The 16529-nt window shown below is 34.4% G+C and overlaps 1 protein-coding gene across 2 annotated transcripts in view; it reads right to left on the bottom strand.

Annotated features, from left to right (window-relative positions):
• Window positions 1-16529, bottom strand: part of LOC117344192 (ceramide synthase 3-like) — a 54552-nt gene that overhangs the window by 24641 nt on the left and 13382 nt on the right. For both annotated transcript variants that reach the window (XM_033906847.1, XM_033906849.1), the window contains exons 2-4: window positions 11992-12118; window positions 6965-7071; window positions 1259-1316 (exon numbers count right to left, since the gene is read on the bottom strand). In XM_033906847.1, coding sequence (XP_033762738.1) covers window positions 1259-1316; window positions 6965-7071; window positions 11992-12118 — 292 coding nt within the window. The remainder of the gene's footprint in view (window positions 1-1258; window positions 1317-6964; window positions 7072-11991; window positions 12119-16529) is intronic.

Raw genomic sequence — 16529 nt, 5'->3', positions numbered from 1 at the left:
AATTGTTTAAGTTACTGAACCATGAAAACCTTGTCCCTGTCTCATATTTTCATACCTAATATATGTTGCCCTATGACGATAAAATAACTTTGCTAATATACCTTTTTTTTTAGCTTAAACAACACAAAGGCACCTTGTCCATTGATGTGCATTATAATCCTATTACAATATGAATCACAATGATGTCTGCAATGATCAAGGTATTTCCACTTAAGATGAAAATCCCTATCGTTTTAAATTGATATGTTTTTTTCCTGATCATTCTTTATTTCTGTTTCTGCTGGTAACTTATAAGTAAGCTGTTTCAGTGTTCCTGCGTTCCTGGATCTGCCCTTGTAACAACTACTAGACAAAAATGTTCTAACTAAATATATTTATTGACTATATATAACATAAACAGAAGACAACTATCTATAACTATTTATTTGAAATCAATAGGAGCAGATTCCTATGTACAGTATGATTGTGTCAATTTCATTCAACAAGAGCAGATAACTGCGTACATGTGTATAATAAAGTGTTCTGTCTGCGATAAACAAAAGTAGACAGCTCTGTTAATTAGTATGACTGTCAATTTCATTCAACACGAGCAGAAAACTGTGTACATGTGTATATTAAAGTGTACTGTCCTCACTAAAGACCATGGTCAGTAACATGGAGTAATGATGTCACTATCACTAACCAAGAGCAGATAACTCATGGATCAGTATACCTTAAATGGTGATGGTGTCAATAATATAAAGGCATTGTGATATCCACTAAGACAGTACGTTGTGCAGAGTAGCTAAAAGACTTTTAATCTACTTCTCCATTCATGCCTTTTAACAGAAATTGCGCAAAGAATTTCAGTCAAATTTGATTAATTAATTTTGTTCAGCTTTTATTTTGTATTTCAATCATATAATATAATTTCTTCCTTTCACTTTATCTAGAAGATAGATTCCATGTCTACCTAAAACAAAATTGTCTGCACCAGTAAAATAATATCTACATAATTGTAAAGCAGCCTTCTTTTTTTTAAATTGAAATGTATGGTTATCAAAATGCCATGTCTCTGATCAGACTGGATTTATTACAGTGTAAGGTTGAAGAGTTTAATAAAAATACTGAGGTTAGTTAAGAGAAGACATCAATTACTATCCAGACATCACGTAACATAGATAAAGCTCTTTTGACAACAGTTAAAACTAAGGAAAATGGAGGTGTGTGTGCTGATGTTAATGTACACTGTACAGGTATACAACGTTGTAATACTTACATCCCATAAAACAACAACTCCATACACGAAAATGCCACCGTAGAATAGGAAATTCCAGCTGTGAAAAATAAAGAATTTGGAACATTAGCTATATATAGTGGCTCATTAAATTGACCTTATCAGATTTAGGAAAAGTAACCAAACTGAAAAAAAAGGTAACTCATGCTCATCTGGAAATTTATAGGATTTAAACATCTGGTGTTATGTATACATCTGTTAAAATGTTACCCAATTAGTCCTGATACTAGTTAGCAAATTAAGCCTGGTCTGAAAAGCATTTCCATGCAGTCATATCCACATCATAAGCATTTTATGTTTCCAACAAATTTGAAAGTTGTTCTCAGAAAAAAGAAAATTGTTATGTTTTACAGATAGTGTGGCTTTCAACTAAGGCTACTTTTACATAATTACAAGTATTTAAAATGGTCAGTGTGGACCTGAAAGAATTCAATCAGATCAAGTAAAGATCAGGACCAAGCCCGTGGCCTATGGAACATTCCACCATGGCTATATGCCTGTCTGAAACAAAATGGCGGACTCTTGGTGCATTTTAGAATTTCTGGATAAAACAATGTTTGTACACACATACCGCGGCCGGTGTACCATGGTAACAAGGGAACACATTTGATTTTTAGTTGTTTGTATCTTATCAGACTCTACCCAGAGTTGTCATCCCTTACACTCAACAACTCATGTCTGTTAGTGTCACCAAATTTGAACTAAATTGATCAAAGGACTGTATGAGCTATGGGCCTTTATCATATACCAAAACCTGTGTATAGTGACCAGTTTACAAGCAAACTTTCCACCCATAAAAAGTGCATGCAGATCTACATAAGGTTCCTAATATATTAGTTCATAGCAAGAGTAGTTTGGACAATACAGGGCTTCTGTAATGTGTTGGTTAACATGACAACCAAAGGTTATCAATCATTTTGAGAAGTTTTGAGAAACCATTATCTATACCAATATTAACACAATGTGTCAAATAAGGTTATCCCCTGTTGACAGGTTTATACAAACCAAAGCGAGACAAACAGAGAGATAAAAAAAATCATAAACAATCATACTGGGTAATGATAAAACAATACATGTACCCTACCAGCCCCCACTAAAAAGAGGAACAGTGACCTTGACCAGTTGACTCAAAAAGCCTGAAACTCAAAATTGTTCAAGATATTATGATCCTTTTAAATTTGTGAAGTTTGATCAAAATCCCTCCAGGAATGAAGCCACAAGAGTGCTGACAATCTTTTGCATTATGTACATATATATACGTACAAGGCAGACGAAGAGGAACCTATAGTCACTCTGGTTTCACCAATAGGATACTAAAAACAACTGACTCCAATTCAACTACTGTGTAGAAGATGTCTTTTGTTTAAGCATGGACAGATGTTAACATTTCACTTCTGATAAACTGAAGAGCATACATCCTGATATGACTTGAATTGAATTATTAATTAAAGTGGTATTAATCTTCTTAGTATCAAAACAGTGGTTTTACAAAAATGATCTGATTACTATAAGTTGGATTCTTTACAAAGGAGATTAATAAACTTGTGAGAAATAGATTTTTGCCACAGCCCGAAATTAACATGTACTTTTTCTTAAATGTATAGAATGAATAAAAAAATCAAAGGCATGGACTTTAACCTAGTGGAAAATGGACAAAAACCTGGAAATTGGGGCCTATAAAGTTAAGTGAAAAAATATCCAAATTCAAAATTTCATTTGCAATGTATCTGACCCCAAAAAAGATTTCCATACAAAACATTCAGCATATTATTGTTATTGTTGTGTTCATGTCAAACTCTGCTATACTTCTTAACTCTGTAAGTAATGGACAGACAGCTGTAAAGCACAAATTCATATCCCTGTGACAGTTGGGCAGACAGATTTGATATGTAAACATCTTAACCCTATTCGGAAAGGACAGACAGTTGTGAAGCGTAAGCTTCTTAACCCTGTGACAGTTGGATAGACAGCTGTGAAGCATAAACTTCTTAACCCTGTGACAGTTGGGCAGACAGCTGTGAAGTGTAAACTTCTTAACCCTGTGACAGTTAGGCAGACAGCTGTGAAGCGTAAACTTCTTAACCCTATGACAGTTGGGCAGACAGCTGTGAAGCGTAAACTTCTTAACCCTGTGACAGTTGACCATGGGCAGACAGCTGTGAAGCGTAAACTTCTTAACCCTGTGACAGTTGGGCAGACAGCTGTGAAGCTTAAACTTCTTAACCCTGACGGTTGGACAGACAGCTGTGAAGTGTAAACTTCTAAACACTGTGACAGTTGGGCAGACAGCTGTGAAGCGTAAACTTCTTAACCCAGCTGTGACAGTTGGGCAGACAGCTGTGAAGCGTAAACTTCTTAACCCTGTGACGGTTTGATAGACAGTTGTGAAGCAGAAATCCAACATTACTGAAACTTTTGTTTCATTAAAATCAATATCTATAATTTCAAAATTTATTTCATGCCAAAAATATCTGACAAATTCCATATAACAGTTTTGTTATGATATTTACATAAGTACTGGTTTTATACGCAATGTATCAAACTGTTATCTTATTCCAACATGATAGCTGGGCTTGCCAGGAGTCTTCCCCCGACTGGCAGACTTAGGGAGGTGTTATTAGAGTACAAGACATTAGTCTCTGACATTAGTACTATAATCAATATTAATGGGAATCATTCTAGAGTTATTCAACTGTTACCACGCCAAATCCACATAATATATATTTCTTGGGAAATACCCAGTCACCTAGCTAGGCCATGTTTATTTTTCTATATAGTAAAAACATTCTTATTTTTAAATATTTTTGAAAAAAATATGAACAAGTGGCCTTATCAGTTACCCAAGTTCTGATATATTATACTGATAGATGATTTTTAATTCTAAACTCATTTCTTTAATGTAGGTAAAATGTAGGTCAAAGTGACCTAGTTTGGTACATGACACTACCTCATCTAGATGAGCCCATTACTCAAGTAAGAAGTTCCCGCGACTTAAGCAGTGTAGATTATATTGTAGAACAAAAAACAAGAGATCCCAGAGGGATCTTGGTGCCCACCATTGAATGATCTTCATAGGTTCCATGTCAGATTGATCTTTTCTCTACTTTTCCCTTCATTTTACTAATCTGTGCAAATTGAGACATCCCTCCAGTACTTTTCAAACAAGGGAATCCTAGCTATATAAGAAATTTGAGATTTAACGATAATGGCTGTTTGTTTGTCAGGTTGTTTTCAGGACAGACTGGTCCAAAAATGCAATACAAGGGACAAAGGGGAACCTACTTATGAAATTTGAGAAAGATCCCTTCAGTACTTTGAGAAATAGCGACAAACTTCAATTGTCAAAATCCAAGATGGCTGCATGTCGGCCATGTTGTTTTCAGATTGGCCTCAAAATGCAATATGCATAACTAGGCACCAAGGGGAACCTTCACATGAAATTTGAGAAAGATCCCTTCAGTACTTTTTCAGAAATAGCGATAACAAACTTCAACTGTCAAAATCCAAGATGGCTGCCTGTCGGCCATGTTGTTTTCAGATTGGTCTCAAAACGCAATATGCATATGATCCCTTAAATACTTTCTCAGAAATAGTGATAACAAACTTCAACTGTCAAAATCCAAGATGGCTGCCTGTCGGCCATGTTGTTTTCAGATTGGTCTCAAAACGCAATATGCATAACTAGGTACCAAGGGAAACCTACATATGAAATTTGAGAAAGATCCATTCAGTACATTCTCAGAAATAGCGATAACAAACTTCAATTTTCAAAATCCAAGATGATTGCCTGTCGGCCATGTTGTTTTCGGATTGTTCTCAAAACGCAATATGCATAACTAGGCACCAAGGGAAACCTACATATGAAATTTCAGAAAGATCCATTCAGTACTTTCTCGGAAATAGCGATAACAAACTTCAATTGTCAAAATCCAAGATGGCTGCCTGTCGGCCATGTTGTTATCCGATTGGTCTCAAATCGCAATATGCATAACTAGGCACCAAGGGGAGCCTACATATGAAAGTTGAGAAAGATCCCTTCAGCACTTTCTCCGAAATAGCGATAACAAACTTCAATTGTCAAAATCCAAGATGGCTGCCTGTCGGCCATGTTGTTATCCGATTGGTCTCAAAATGCAATATGCATAACAAGGCACCAAGGGGAACCTTCATATGAAATTTGAGAAAGATCCCTTCAGTACTTTATCAGAAATAGCGATAAAAATCTTCAACTGTCAAAATCCAAGATGGCTGCCTGTCGGCCATGTTGTTTTCCGATTGGTCTCAAATCCCAATATGCATAACTAGGCACCAAGGGGAACCTACATATGAAATTTGAGAAAGATCCCTTCAGTACTTTCTCAGAAATAGCGATAACAAACTTCAATTGTCAAAATCCAAGATGGCTGCCTGTCGGCCATGTTGTTATGCGATTGGTCTCAAAATGCATTATGCATAACTAGGCACCAAGGGCAACTTTCATATGAAATTTGAGAAAGATCCCTTAAATACTTTCTCAGAAATAGTGATAACAAACTTCAATTGTCAAAATCCAAGATGGCTGCCTGTCGGCCATGTTGTTTTCAGATTGGTCTCAAAATGCAATATGCATAACTAGGCACCAAGGGCAACCTTCATATGAAATTTGAGAAAGATCCCTTCAGTACTTTCTCAGAAATAGCGATAACAAGAATTGTTTACGGACGGAGGGACGGAAGGACGGACGGAGGGATGGACGGACCACGGACCAAGGACGCAGGGCGATTTGAATAGCCCACCATCTGATGATGGTGGGCTAACAAGACATCTCAGAGGGATCTTGGCTTCCACCATTAAATGATCTTTATAGGTTCCATATCAGGCTCATCTTCCCTCTATTTCCTCTTACTTATCTGATAACATGAACACATGGAAGCTACCTGTGAAGTTTGAGCAACATCCCTCCAGTACTTTTCAAGAAATATCAATAACAATTTTCAACTATAAAAATCCAAAATGGCCACCAGTCGACCATATTGTTTTTCCGGTCAAAATATTCAATTAAAATGGCACAACCATGGACCAAGGGGAACCTACACATGAAGTTTGAGGAATATTCCACCAGTACTTTTCAAGAAATGGTGATAACATGAATTATTTATGAACGAACGACTGATGGAAGACAGATGAATGATTGACCACGGACACAGGACGATTTGAAGAGCCTACCATCTGACAATGGTTGGCTAAAGAGTATAAAAGGACAGATAGATGAATTGATACAATCATCTGTTTAAGGCTAAAGTATAGCTGTCTCTAGTACAAATTGGGGTATGATGACTAAAGAGGATGATGAATTACCCAAAAAGTTAAACCAAAATCCTTGGGATGATGATAAGGTTCAAAATTATTTCTAACAAAAATGTTTGCACCGTTTTACTTCACTAATGCTAAACCCTTAGAGAACCTCTTAAAAGAATCAACAGCATAACGTCATTATTAAATGATGGGAGAGTTATGATACATTTTTACCAAAACATCAATAGACAGACAATTTCATTGAAAGCTGATTCTGGTATACCCATCTAAATTCATTTATTGATTGCAGGGGTTATAATCAGCAATATATTTTGCTACGATCATTAAAAACCCACGGTTATCACAACTGCCTGTGGATTGCACGTTAAATTATTTTTTGCTATTTTTACTTACCAGCATTCACAAAACTTCTGCATGTTACCAGGTGATCCCTGCTGTCTCCGTACTCGAAACCATCGCTGAACCTCTCGTTCAGTTAAACTAGTTTTCTTTACTAGGCTCTGGAAGGATTAAATTGCACAAATTTTACAACATAATTAGATTGAAGGACTTAGAATGTCTCCTAAACAACAAAAAATAGCTATCACATAAATTTTCTCTACACCGTGCCTACATGTACTATATATAAACTGAATGAATTTCGCAACGCTCAAATTAAGGTCACCTTATAAAAAGAAAACATTAATAAACTTCACTAAATAACTTTCTAAATTAAGTTAGACATGTTCTCCACTTGCAATTTCTTTTATTTGAAAACATATGCATGTAGAGAGAAGCCGGTACACCAAATACCGAGTCCATGCTACAAATAACAAATGGATATACTAAAGAAATTCAACCCCAACACAAAGACTTTAACCTGACTCCGACACTGACATGGCATTGAAATATAGCCCCCACTCTAATCCTAATTCTCTGAAAAAGCAATAATGCTTTAATTTGTAAATTCAGTATCCCATGCGGTGTAAAACCCAATATCTTTTTATCTCAATAGAAATATATATCACTCTACCACCACAAAACTTATATGTGCTTACATACAAAATTTGTCTTTGGTTGACACATGTACAAAAATATAAGCCCCAGAAAAAGTGTCACACTCAAAACAAGGGCCATAACTCTGTTTAAAGTCATAATTATGCAAGAAACCCGTCCCAGATTCTGTATACGATTTTGACAGTCAACCATCCCAAGAGATGCAATCACATACAAAATTTGGCAATAATTTGTGATACGCCTGGAGAAAGTGATATTGTAAACAAGGGGCCAAAACTCTGCATAAAGTGTCACACATGACTCAATTTCAGTATGTCACAGTCTGCCATCCAAATAGATATAATCAGGTACAAAAAATTGGATGATATATGGACAAACTGATGCACAGGAGGTATAACAAAGTTCAGACTCTCAGCCATCTCCATTTTACAGCTTAACCCATTTTTATAAAATCAATTATATATATATGCATCACTGTTGTTATTTCAAGGCTCCTAATATATCATGGCACGAGGCCAAATAAATGACTGTCTACCATCATCAACTCATCAACATTTCAACAGTCTGGACGGCTGCCTGAAGGTATCAATCTATTAGAACATTTCCTGCCTTTTGTTTTATTTCAAACTGAATTAACGGGTATACAGAAGGTCCATAGTCTTCTTGTTCAAAAATAAACTGCACTGCAGACAGAGAATACAGACATTTCTATAACATTTCCTATGCGTGGTACACAGTTTAATACGAGAACAACCACGGAAATATTTATGAATGACATTTCAATGACTGTAATTCAACATACATCAGTTTTTGCCTGATGAAGGTGATAACATATCATACTAATACACATTGAAACATCACACAGTAACATTTCACTAAATGTCTTGCCTAAGTAAGTACAGTATTTATCCTAAAATAAGCCCCCTCCTCTAGCTAGTGTAAAGTTAAGTACAGTATTTATCCTCAAATAAGCCCCCCTCCTATAGCTAATGTAAAAGTTTAGTACCAAATTTATCCTCAAATAAGCCCCCTTCCCTATATTGTGTAAAAGTTTAGTACCATATTTATCCTCAAATAAGCCCCCTCCTATAGCTAATGTAAAAGTTTAGTACCAAATTTATCCTCAAATAAGCCCCCTTCCCTATATTGTGTAAAAGTTTAGTACCATATTTATCCTTAAATAAGCCCCCTCCCCTAGCTTGTGTAAAAGTTTAGTATGAAAAGTTAGGGAACCACTATACCTTAGAATAACTATCTAAAATTGATGAGTCTGCAAAAATGAAGAAGGGGGCTTATTTGTTGACATAGTCTTACTTTTTTGCATATAATATGGAATAAGGAAATTTACTAGTTTCATGCATTTATCAATTTAAAAGTAATTCTGTGTAATCTACAACAATGTATGCAAGTTCTAGAGTAAACAAACATAAGTCGAGAAACTGAAAATAAATCTTTTAACCTTAATTTGTCACAAGGTAATTATGTATCTATTAATTTTTTTATGTACAGCATACAACTCTATATATAGAACTAATTACGAAAGATTTGTAAATTAAATGTTGATTACCAGTTAAATATATGTATTGATTTGTGGTATTTTTACATCAAATAATCAATTTGGCATTAATTTACCTGTGTTTCCTAGTCAGTTAAATTTGATCTCAAAATTCAATATGCAAAACAGGGGCCCATGGGCAGCAAATTTAAACATATATACAATTTGAGAAAGATCCATACAGTACTTAACAAGAAATAGTGATAAGAAGAATTGTTTAAGCACGATGGACGACTCCCGACAAAGACCAAATTTAATAGCCCATCTGATGATGGTAGGTTAAAAATTGTGATCAGATTACAAAAAGCAAAGATGTATTTATCACATCTTCAACACATCTTAGAAATGAAAATTGTTTACTTTGCACTTAACTTGCTGTGGATCAATATAGTGTTTATTCTAAGTAAATATTATTTTCAGTGAGAAATTTGACAGCATTTAAGTAATGTACTTCTTATGTATTTATGAGTTATACTGGTGCTCGGTAAAGTATGCCAAGGAGAACAGGACCAAAGAAATTCACACGTGATCTCCAACAGATCATTATAATTAAACGCTCGTGAATATGTACATACTTTTACTGTGCAGATATCATTAGTGTTATATAATGATCATTCCAGAACCTTTGCTAAACTTTGATGGCACATTTTAAGACCTCCATCAAAGAACTAAGAGATATTCCCCCAAGCAGAGTCAGTAGGAATTTTACCAGAGTGACATACTCCTATCAAAGGACTTTTCCACTGCTAGCGACACAGAAACCAAGGTCCAATGGCTCATTGGCCAGTAGAATTGGTCTGTGGTCAAGAAACTGACTTTTTGCCTGATTGGCAAGTGCTGAATTTCTCCTATTTTTTATCTTTTCCTTTGAGTTATTTACTAGTATTACTTAGATAAGTCAACTTATTCAGTTTAATTGGACCACTATGTTTCACAATTCGGCCATGTTTCACAATTTGGCCAGTACTTTTGATCCCAAACTTGCAAAAAGGACAAATGATGTTTTACCACATAGGTTAAAATGATATTCAACTCCTTACTGTCTTAAACCATATTTTATCACATAGGTTAAAATGATATTCAACTCCTTACTGTCTTAAACCATGTTTTATCACATAGGTTAAAATGATATTCAACTCTTTACTGTCTTAAACCATATTTTATCACATAGGTTAAAATGATATTCAACTCCTTACTGTCTTAAACCATATTTTATCACATAGGTTAAAATGATATTCAACTCCTTACTGTCTTAAACCATATTTTATCACATAGGTTAAAATGATATTCAACTCCTTACTGTCTTAAACCATATTTTATCACTTAGGTTAAAATGATATTCAACTCCTTACTGTCTTAAACCATATTTTATCACATAGGTTAAAATGATATTCAACTCCTTACTGTCTTAAACCATATTTTACCACTTAGGTTAAAATGATATTCAACTCCTTACTGTCTTAAACCATACTTTACTACATAGGTTAAAATGATATTCAACTCCTTACTGTCTTAAACCATATTTTACCACTTAGGTTAAAATGATATTCAACTCCTTACTGTCTTAAACCATATTTTACCACTTAGGTTAAAATGATATTCAACTCCTTACTGTCTTAAACCATATTTTATCACATAGGTTAAAATGATATTCAACTCCTTACTGTCTTAAACCATATTTTACCATTTAGGTTAAAATGAAATTCAACTCCTTACTGTCTTAAACCATACTTTACTACATAGGCTAAAATGATATTCAACTCCTTACTGTCTTAAACCATATTTTACCACTAATTAGGTTAAAATGATATTCAACTCCTTACTGTCTTAAACCATACTTTACCACTAATTAGGTTAAAATGATATTCAACTCTTTACTGTCTTAAACCATATTTTATCACATAGGTTAAAATGATATTCAACTCCTTACTGTCTTAAACCATACTTTACCACTAATTAGGTTAAAATGATATTCAACTCCTTACTGTCTTAAACCATATTTTACCACTTAGGTTAAAATGAAATTCAACTCCTTACTGTCTTAAACCATACTTTACTACATAGGTTAAAATGATATTCAACTCCTTACTGTCTTAAACCATATTTTACCACTAATTAGGTTAAAATGATATTCAACTCTTTACTGTCTTAAACCATATTTTACCACTAATTAGGTTAAAATGATATTCAACTCCTTACTGTCTTAAACCATATTTTACCACTAATTAGGTTAAAATGATATTCAACTCCTTACTGTCTTAAACCATATTTTACCACTTAGGTTAAAATGAAATTCAACTCCTTACTGTCTTAAACCATATTTTATCACTTAGGTTAAAATGATATTCAACTCCTTACTGTCTTAAACCATATTTTACCACTAATTAGGTTAAAATGATATTCAACTCTTTACTGTCTTAAACCATATTTTACCACTTAGGTTAAAATGAAATTCAACTCCTTACTGTCTTAAACCATACTTTACTACATAGGTTAAAATGATATTCAACTCCTTACTGTCTTAAACCATATTTTACCACTAATTAGGTTTAAATGATATTCAACTCCTTACTGTCTTAAACCATACTTTACTACATAGGTTAAAATGATATTCAACTCCTTACTGTCTTAAACCATATTTTACCACTTAGGTTAAAATGAAATTCAACTCCTTACTCTCTTAAACCATACTTTACTACATAGGTTAAAATGATATTCAACTCCTTACTGTCTTAAACCATATTTTACTACATAGGTTGAAATAAAATTCAACTCCTAATATAGCTTACTGTCTTAATTAAACCATACTTAACCACATAGGTTAAAATGAAATTCAACTTCTTACTCTCTTAATTAAACCATACTTTACCTCTATCACATCATCTTTGGGAAATTTAGCTTTTTTATATTCTACTTCCAAGATTGGATTTGGCACAGCATTCCTAGGTCGTTTGACTCGAATTCCAAACTGTCTTCCAAACGGAATAAATATTAACCTGAAAAATACGAGAAAAAATATCATATTATTTATTCATCTGCAATAACATTTAAGTTAAGATAGCTGAATATTTGGAATATACAGGTCCTTCCATCATTTTATTATCATTTCAAAGTTCAAACATTGTTCATCCCCTCATTAAGAGCTAATGTCATTTCTAGTCAGGATCTCCTTGTAGTAGAGTGCACGTGACTTCCTCGAAGTCACTGGAGTGGACATAAATGATAAAATGCAAGAGGTCCAAATGTTCTCCAGAGCAAAATTGGGGGTGAAGTTTCCACCTCAAGAACACAATTAACCACTGCAACAACATAAAGTCCAGTGATCATGACCTCAAAATCCTGTTCCTACGAAACACTTATTAAACCACACAATAGCTGTAATAGACAGTATAAAGGTTCAAGGTCCAGAAACAATAATATCGTACAGATACATTACTACTTCACATACACACAGTAGCCACCGATTTCCATAACATTTGAAAACAACTATATTGAAATGTATGCCTTCCTTCACATTTCAAAGTATCTACACTTGAAATTTTAAAATGTTAGTGATTTAATTTCTGACCACAAAAAGTACCAGTATACATGTATATATATTGTAGCATAAGAATAATGCTACCCTTAGATATACATGCACAGTGCATTCCGCTTAATTGGGTTGCCTATTTGCGGGGACTTTTTACCCGATTAACCGACTTATGCAATAAGCCGAAATGCACGTCGCCATCTTGGATTTGGTCCGTAATGGTTGTCAGACTTGGGTCGATTTTGGATGAAAATATTTGCGTTATTATTGTTAATAAACGGTGTTTTTGTTTGTGCTTTTACTGCTGTCAAATTGTCAGATTACTATTACTAATTGTATAAAAATACATGTACATATTGTATTACAATAATAAAATTAAACCTTCAAGATTGTTTCTTATTCGCGACACAGTACAATCGTAGCACCTCAAATCCCCTCATACATCCCTGTTTCATCCACGTGTTCCTAATTTGACATACGATCTAAGGACTCGCCGACAATTACAGCTAGACTCTAAAATCAGTTATGTTTATCATAGAGACATTCTTATGTTCGCTATGAAGTTTAAAATATTCCATATTATTTTCAATTGCCAAAGCACAAGAGATCGGAGAAACCGAGTTTATTTAGGTCGCTTCCTGTGGTATAAATTCATACGAACTTGACACTGGCAATCACTGATAAAACAACACAAAATCCAATGTAATGTTTTTATTAACCAGTTCTAATCCTTACCTGAATAGGAATTATAAGCTAACGTCGGGCGTCTGTCCTTTTACTGCTCGCTACTGGTTTTTTTTAATAACTCACCTGTGTACCGGTGTCGTCACATTTCCCCGTGGCGAACCCCTCACTTTGGATTCGCCACATACAGTAAGCGGTGATATCAATCGATCTGTAGCAATGTCAGACCCAGGTCAAAACCTATTGTTTTGGTTTCTGTTCCGAAGATTTTACATCCCAAAAGTAAATGTTTAATTGTCTAGTAGCTTAATTATGCTTTTAAACCCCAATTACGTTGGCCTTGACATTTTAACCATCTAAATTACCGATTTTGTTGATAAATGTGTAAAACTTAAAGAAATATGTGATGACTTTCGTGAAAATCGGAGCATTTCTATTTTTTGTCCCGATTGTTCTATTCGAATAACCGAAAAATACGACTTTTCCAACCCAATTAAACAAATTTTTTTAACATGATTTAAGAGAAAATGGTTTTGGTTTTTGAAATTTTACCCAATTAAACGAAATACCCGATTAAGCGTTACCCGATTAACTGGAATGTACTGTATATACATTTATATATTAGTGATGGGAATCGGCTGAGATTTCAACATCGATGATCGGATGAACTCGGTTAGTGTCAAACGATCGAATTTCAATTGTTAATCAGTTAGCCTAACATTACATATCATGCATTTTTACCAAACTACACACATGTATATAATCTGGTAAAGTTCTGAGGTGTGTGGTTCAATTCCTTGTCGAAACATTTAGCATTTCTCTGGGAGCCGAGATCGTGGACTGAATTGTATGCTATATTGTTGTTGTTTTTGGTGGAAACATGGATAGCATGCACATATTGCAATAGTCCTCAGTGTACTAGGGGCCCGGTGCTTTAACTATGTCAGAGAAGCATATTTTCTACTGACATGGGTCAGCTATTTACTTAATAATGTACTTTTAGTATGTCTGGCATGAGGTCAGATATTTATCATGTCTGGCATGAGGTCAGATATTTATCAATGTGTTTTAATTGTATAAACATTTGTACGTTAGCTCATTTAATACAATTTCAGGTAAGTTAGCATATTTAAAGACTTGACCATGTGAATTGTATTCACTTATGAAACGTACTCAATTACCTTATTTGGAAAATAATTTGTGCAAGCGCTAGCGCTTTAACCTATGAATAACCTACGAAATGAACCAGCTGACAGCATATATTGGCAAACTGATTGGACTTTATTTAAAGAAAATTTTCGGTCTTGCAACAAAAGTCAGAGCTATATTCAAAAAGCACGGTATATGATTGATCCCCATACAAATAAATGTCTTGGTCAATACATTGTTCTGGTTCGTCACCTTGCCCCAAGCAGGGTATTCCAGTTCATGTTAGCACAAGTGATTTTAAACCCAACTAAAAATAACAGATAATGGTGTTTTGGTTGAGATATTAAGCGCTATTTCCTTAGCCCTAACAGATTCAATTTCAGGCAAGTGTAAGCCGGTAAGACAGGAAATATATTGGGTTTCTTTGGACTATATTTATCCCTTTAAAGATGGTCACGGTTCTATGATTTGGGTAAATATATCAACAAATATGGGGTCACTCATGCCATATTTAGCACAATACTTTTAGTCATTTATATAAGAAATTAGCTACTGGCTTAATGTCCTGATGATAAAGAAATTTTTTTATAATCATTTTTATGATTAATATAACTTTTGGTACATTATATCTTGGCCGATCAAGTTTTACTATTCACTCATTTTTGCCTTTTAAAATTTGGTTCAATAGTTGACAAATCTAACAAGAGATCCCAGAGGGATCTTGGCGCCCACCATTGAATGATCTTCATAGGTTCCTTGTCAGATTAATCTTTTCCCTTTTTTTCCTTCCTCTTACTAATCTGTATAAATTGAGAAATATCCCTCCAGTGCTTTTTAAACAAGGGAAACTTATATATATATATATATATGAAATTTGAGATTTAGTGATAATGGTTGTCTGTCGCCAATGTTTTCAGATTGGTCCAAAAATGCAATACGACAGACCAAGGAGAACAATATGCATAACTAGGTACCAAGGGGAACCTACATATGAAATTTGAGAAAGTTCCCTTCAGTACTTTCTCAGAAATAGCGATAACAAAATTCAATTGTCAAAATCCAAGATGGCTACCTGTTGGCCATGTTGTTTTTCGATTGGTCACAAAATTAAATATGCATAACTAGGCACCAAGGGGAACCTACATATGAAATTTGAGAAAGTTCCCTTCAGTGCTTTCTGAGAAATAGCGATAACAATCTTCATTTGTCAAAATCCAAGATGGCTGCCTGTCGGCCATGTTGTTTTCCGATTGGTCTCAAAATGCAATATGCATAACTAGGCACCAAGGGGAACCTACATATGAAATTTGAGAAAGTTCCCTTGAGTACTTTCTAAGAAATAGCGATAACAAACTTCATTTGTCAAAATCCAAGATGGCTGCCTGTCGGCCATGTTGTTTTCCGATTGGTCTCAAAATGCAATATGCATAACTAGGCACCAAGGGGAACCTACATATGAAATTTGAGAAAGTTCCTTTTAGTACTTTATGATGATTAGCGATAACAAGAATTGTTTACGGACGAACGGAGGGACGGACGGAGGGAAGGACGGAGGGAGGGACGGACGGACCACGGACCACGGACGCAGGGCGATTTGAATAGCCCACCATCTGATGTTGGTGGGATAAAAATCTACTTATCCAACAAAATCAACTTTGAGAGAAATATAGAATATAAGGAAACTGCTGTGCTGAAACAGAATAAAAAGTAAATCTGTTGAAAGATTTTAATTAAGTCCAATTTAACCTCTTTTTCGAATGCAGTGATAAAAAATTGTCTAAAGAAACATAATTAACAAAATTAGTCGAGAACATTCAAAACGAAATTCACGACACGCTCTTCAACGCTAATTAACAAACTCTTTTTTTTTATATGATCAGCATTAACGTGGAATAAACTACCTGAAAATGTTATTTCAGCAAATAACATTTAAACAAATTTAAAACAAACTAGACAAACAACGGAGAAACAAAGAAATGTTTTTTCAATTAGAGCTAGCTGCAATCATAAAGTTGTTAAACTGTATATAATATTCATAATAACAC

Source organism: Pecten maximus, chromosome 15, assembly GCF_902652985.1.
Source record: "Pecten maximus chromosome 15, xPecMax1.1, whole genome shotgun sequence".
In the NCBI taxonomy this organism is placed as follows: domain Eukaryota; kingdom Metazoa; phylum Mollusca; class Bivalvia; order Pectinida; family Pectinidae; genus Pecten; species Pecten maximus.
This window is presented reverse-complemented; position numbering and strand designations above follow the sequence as displayed.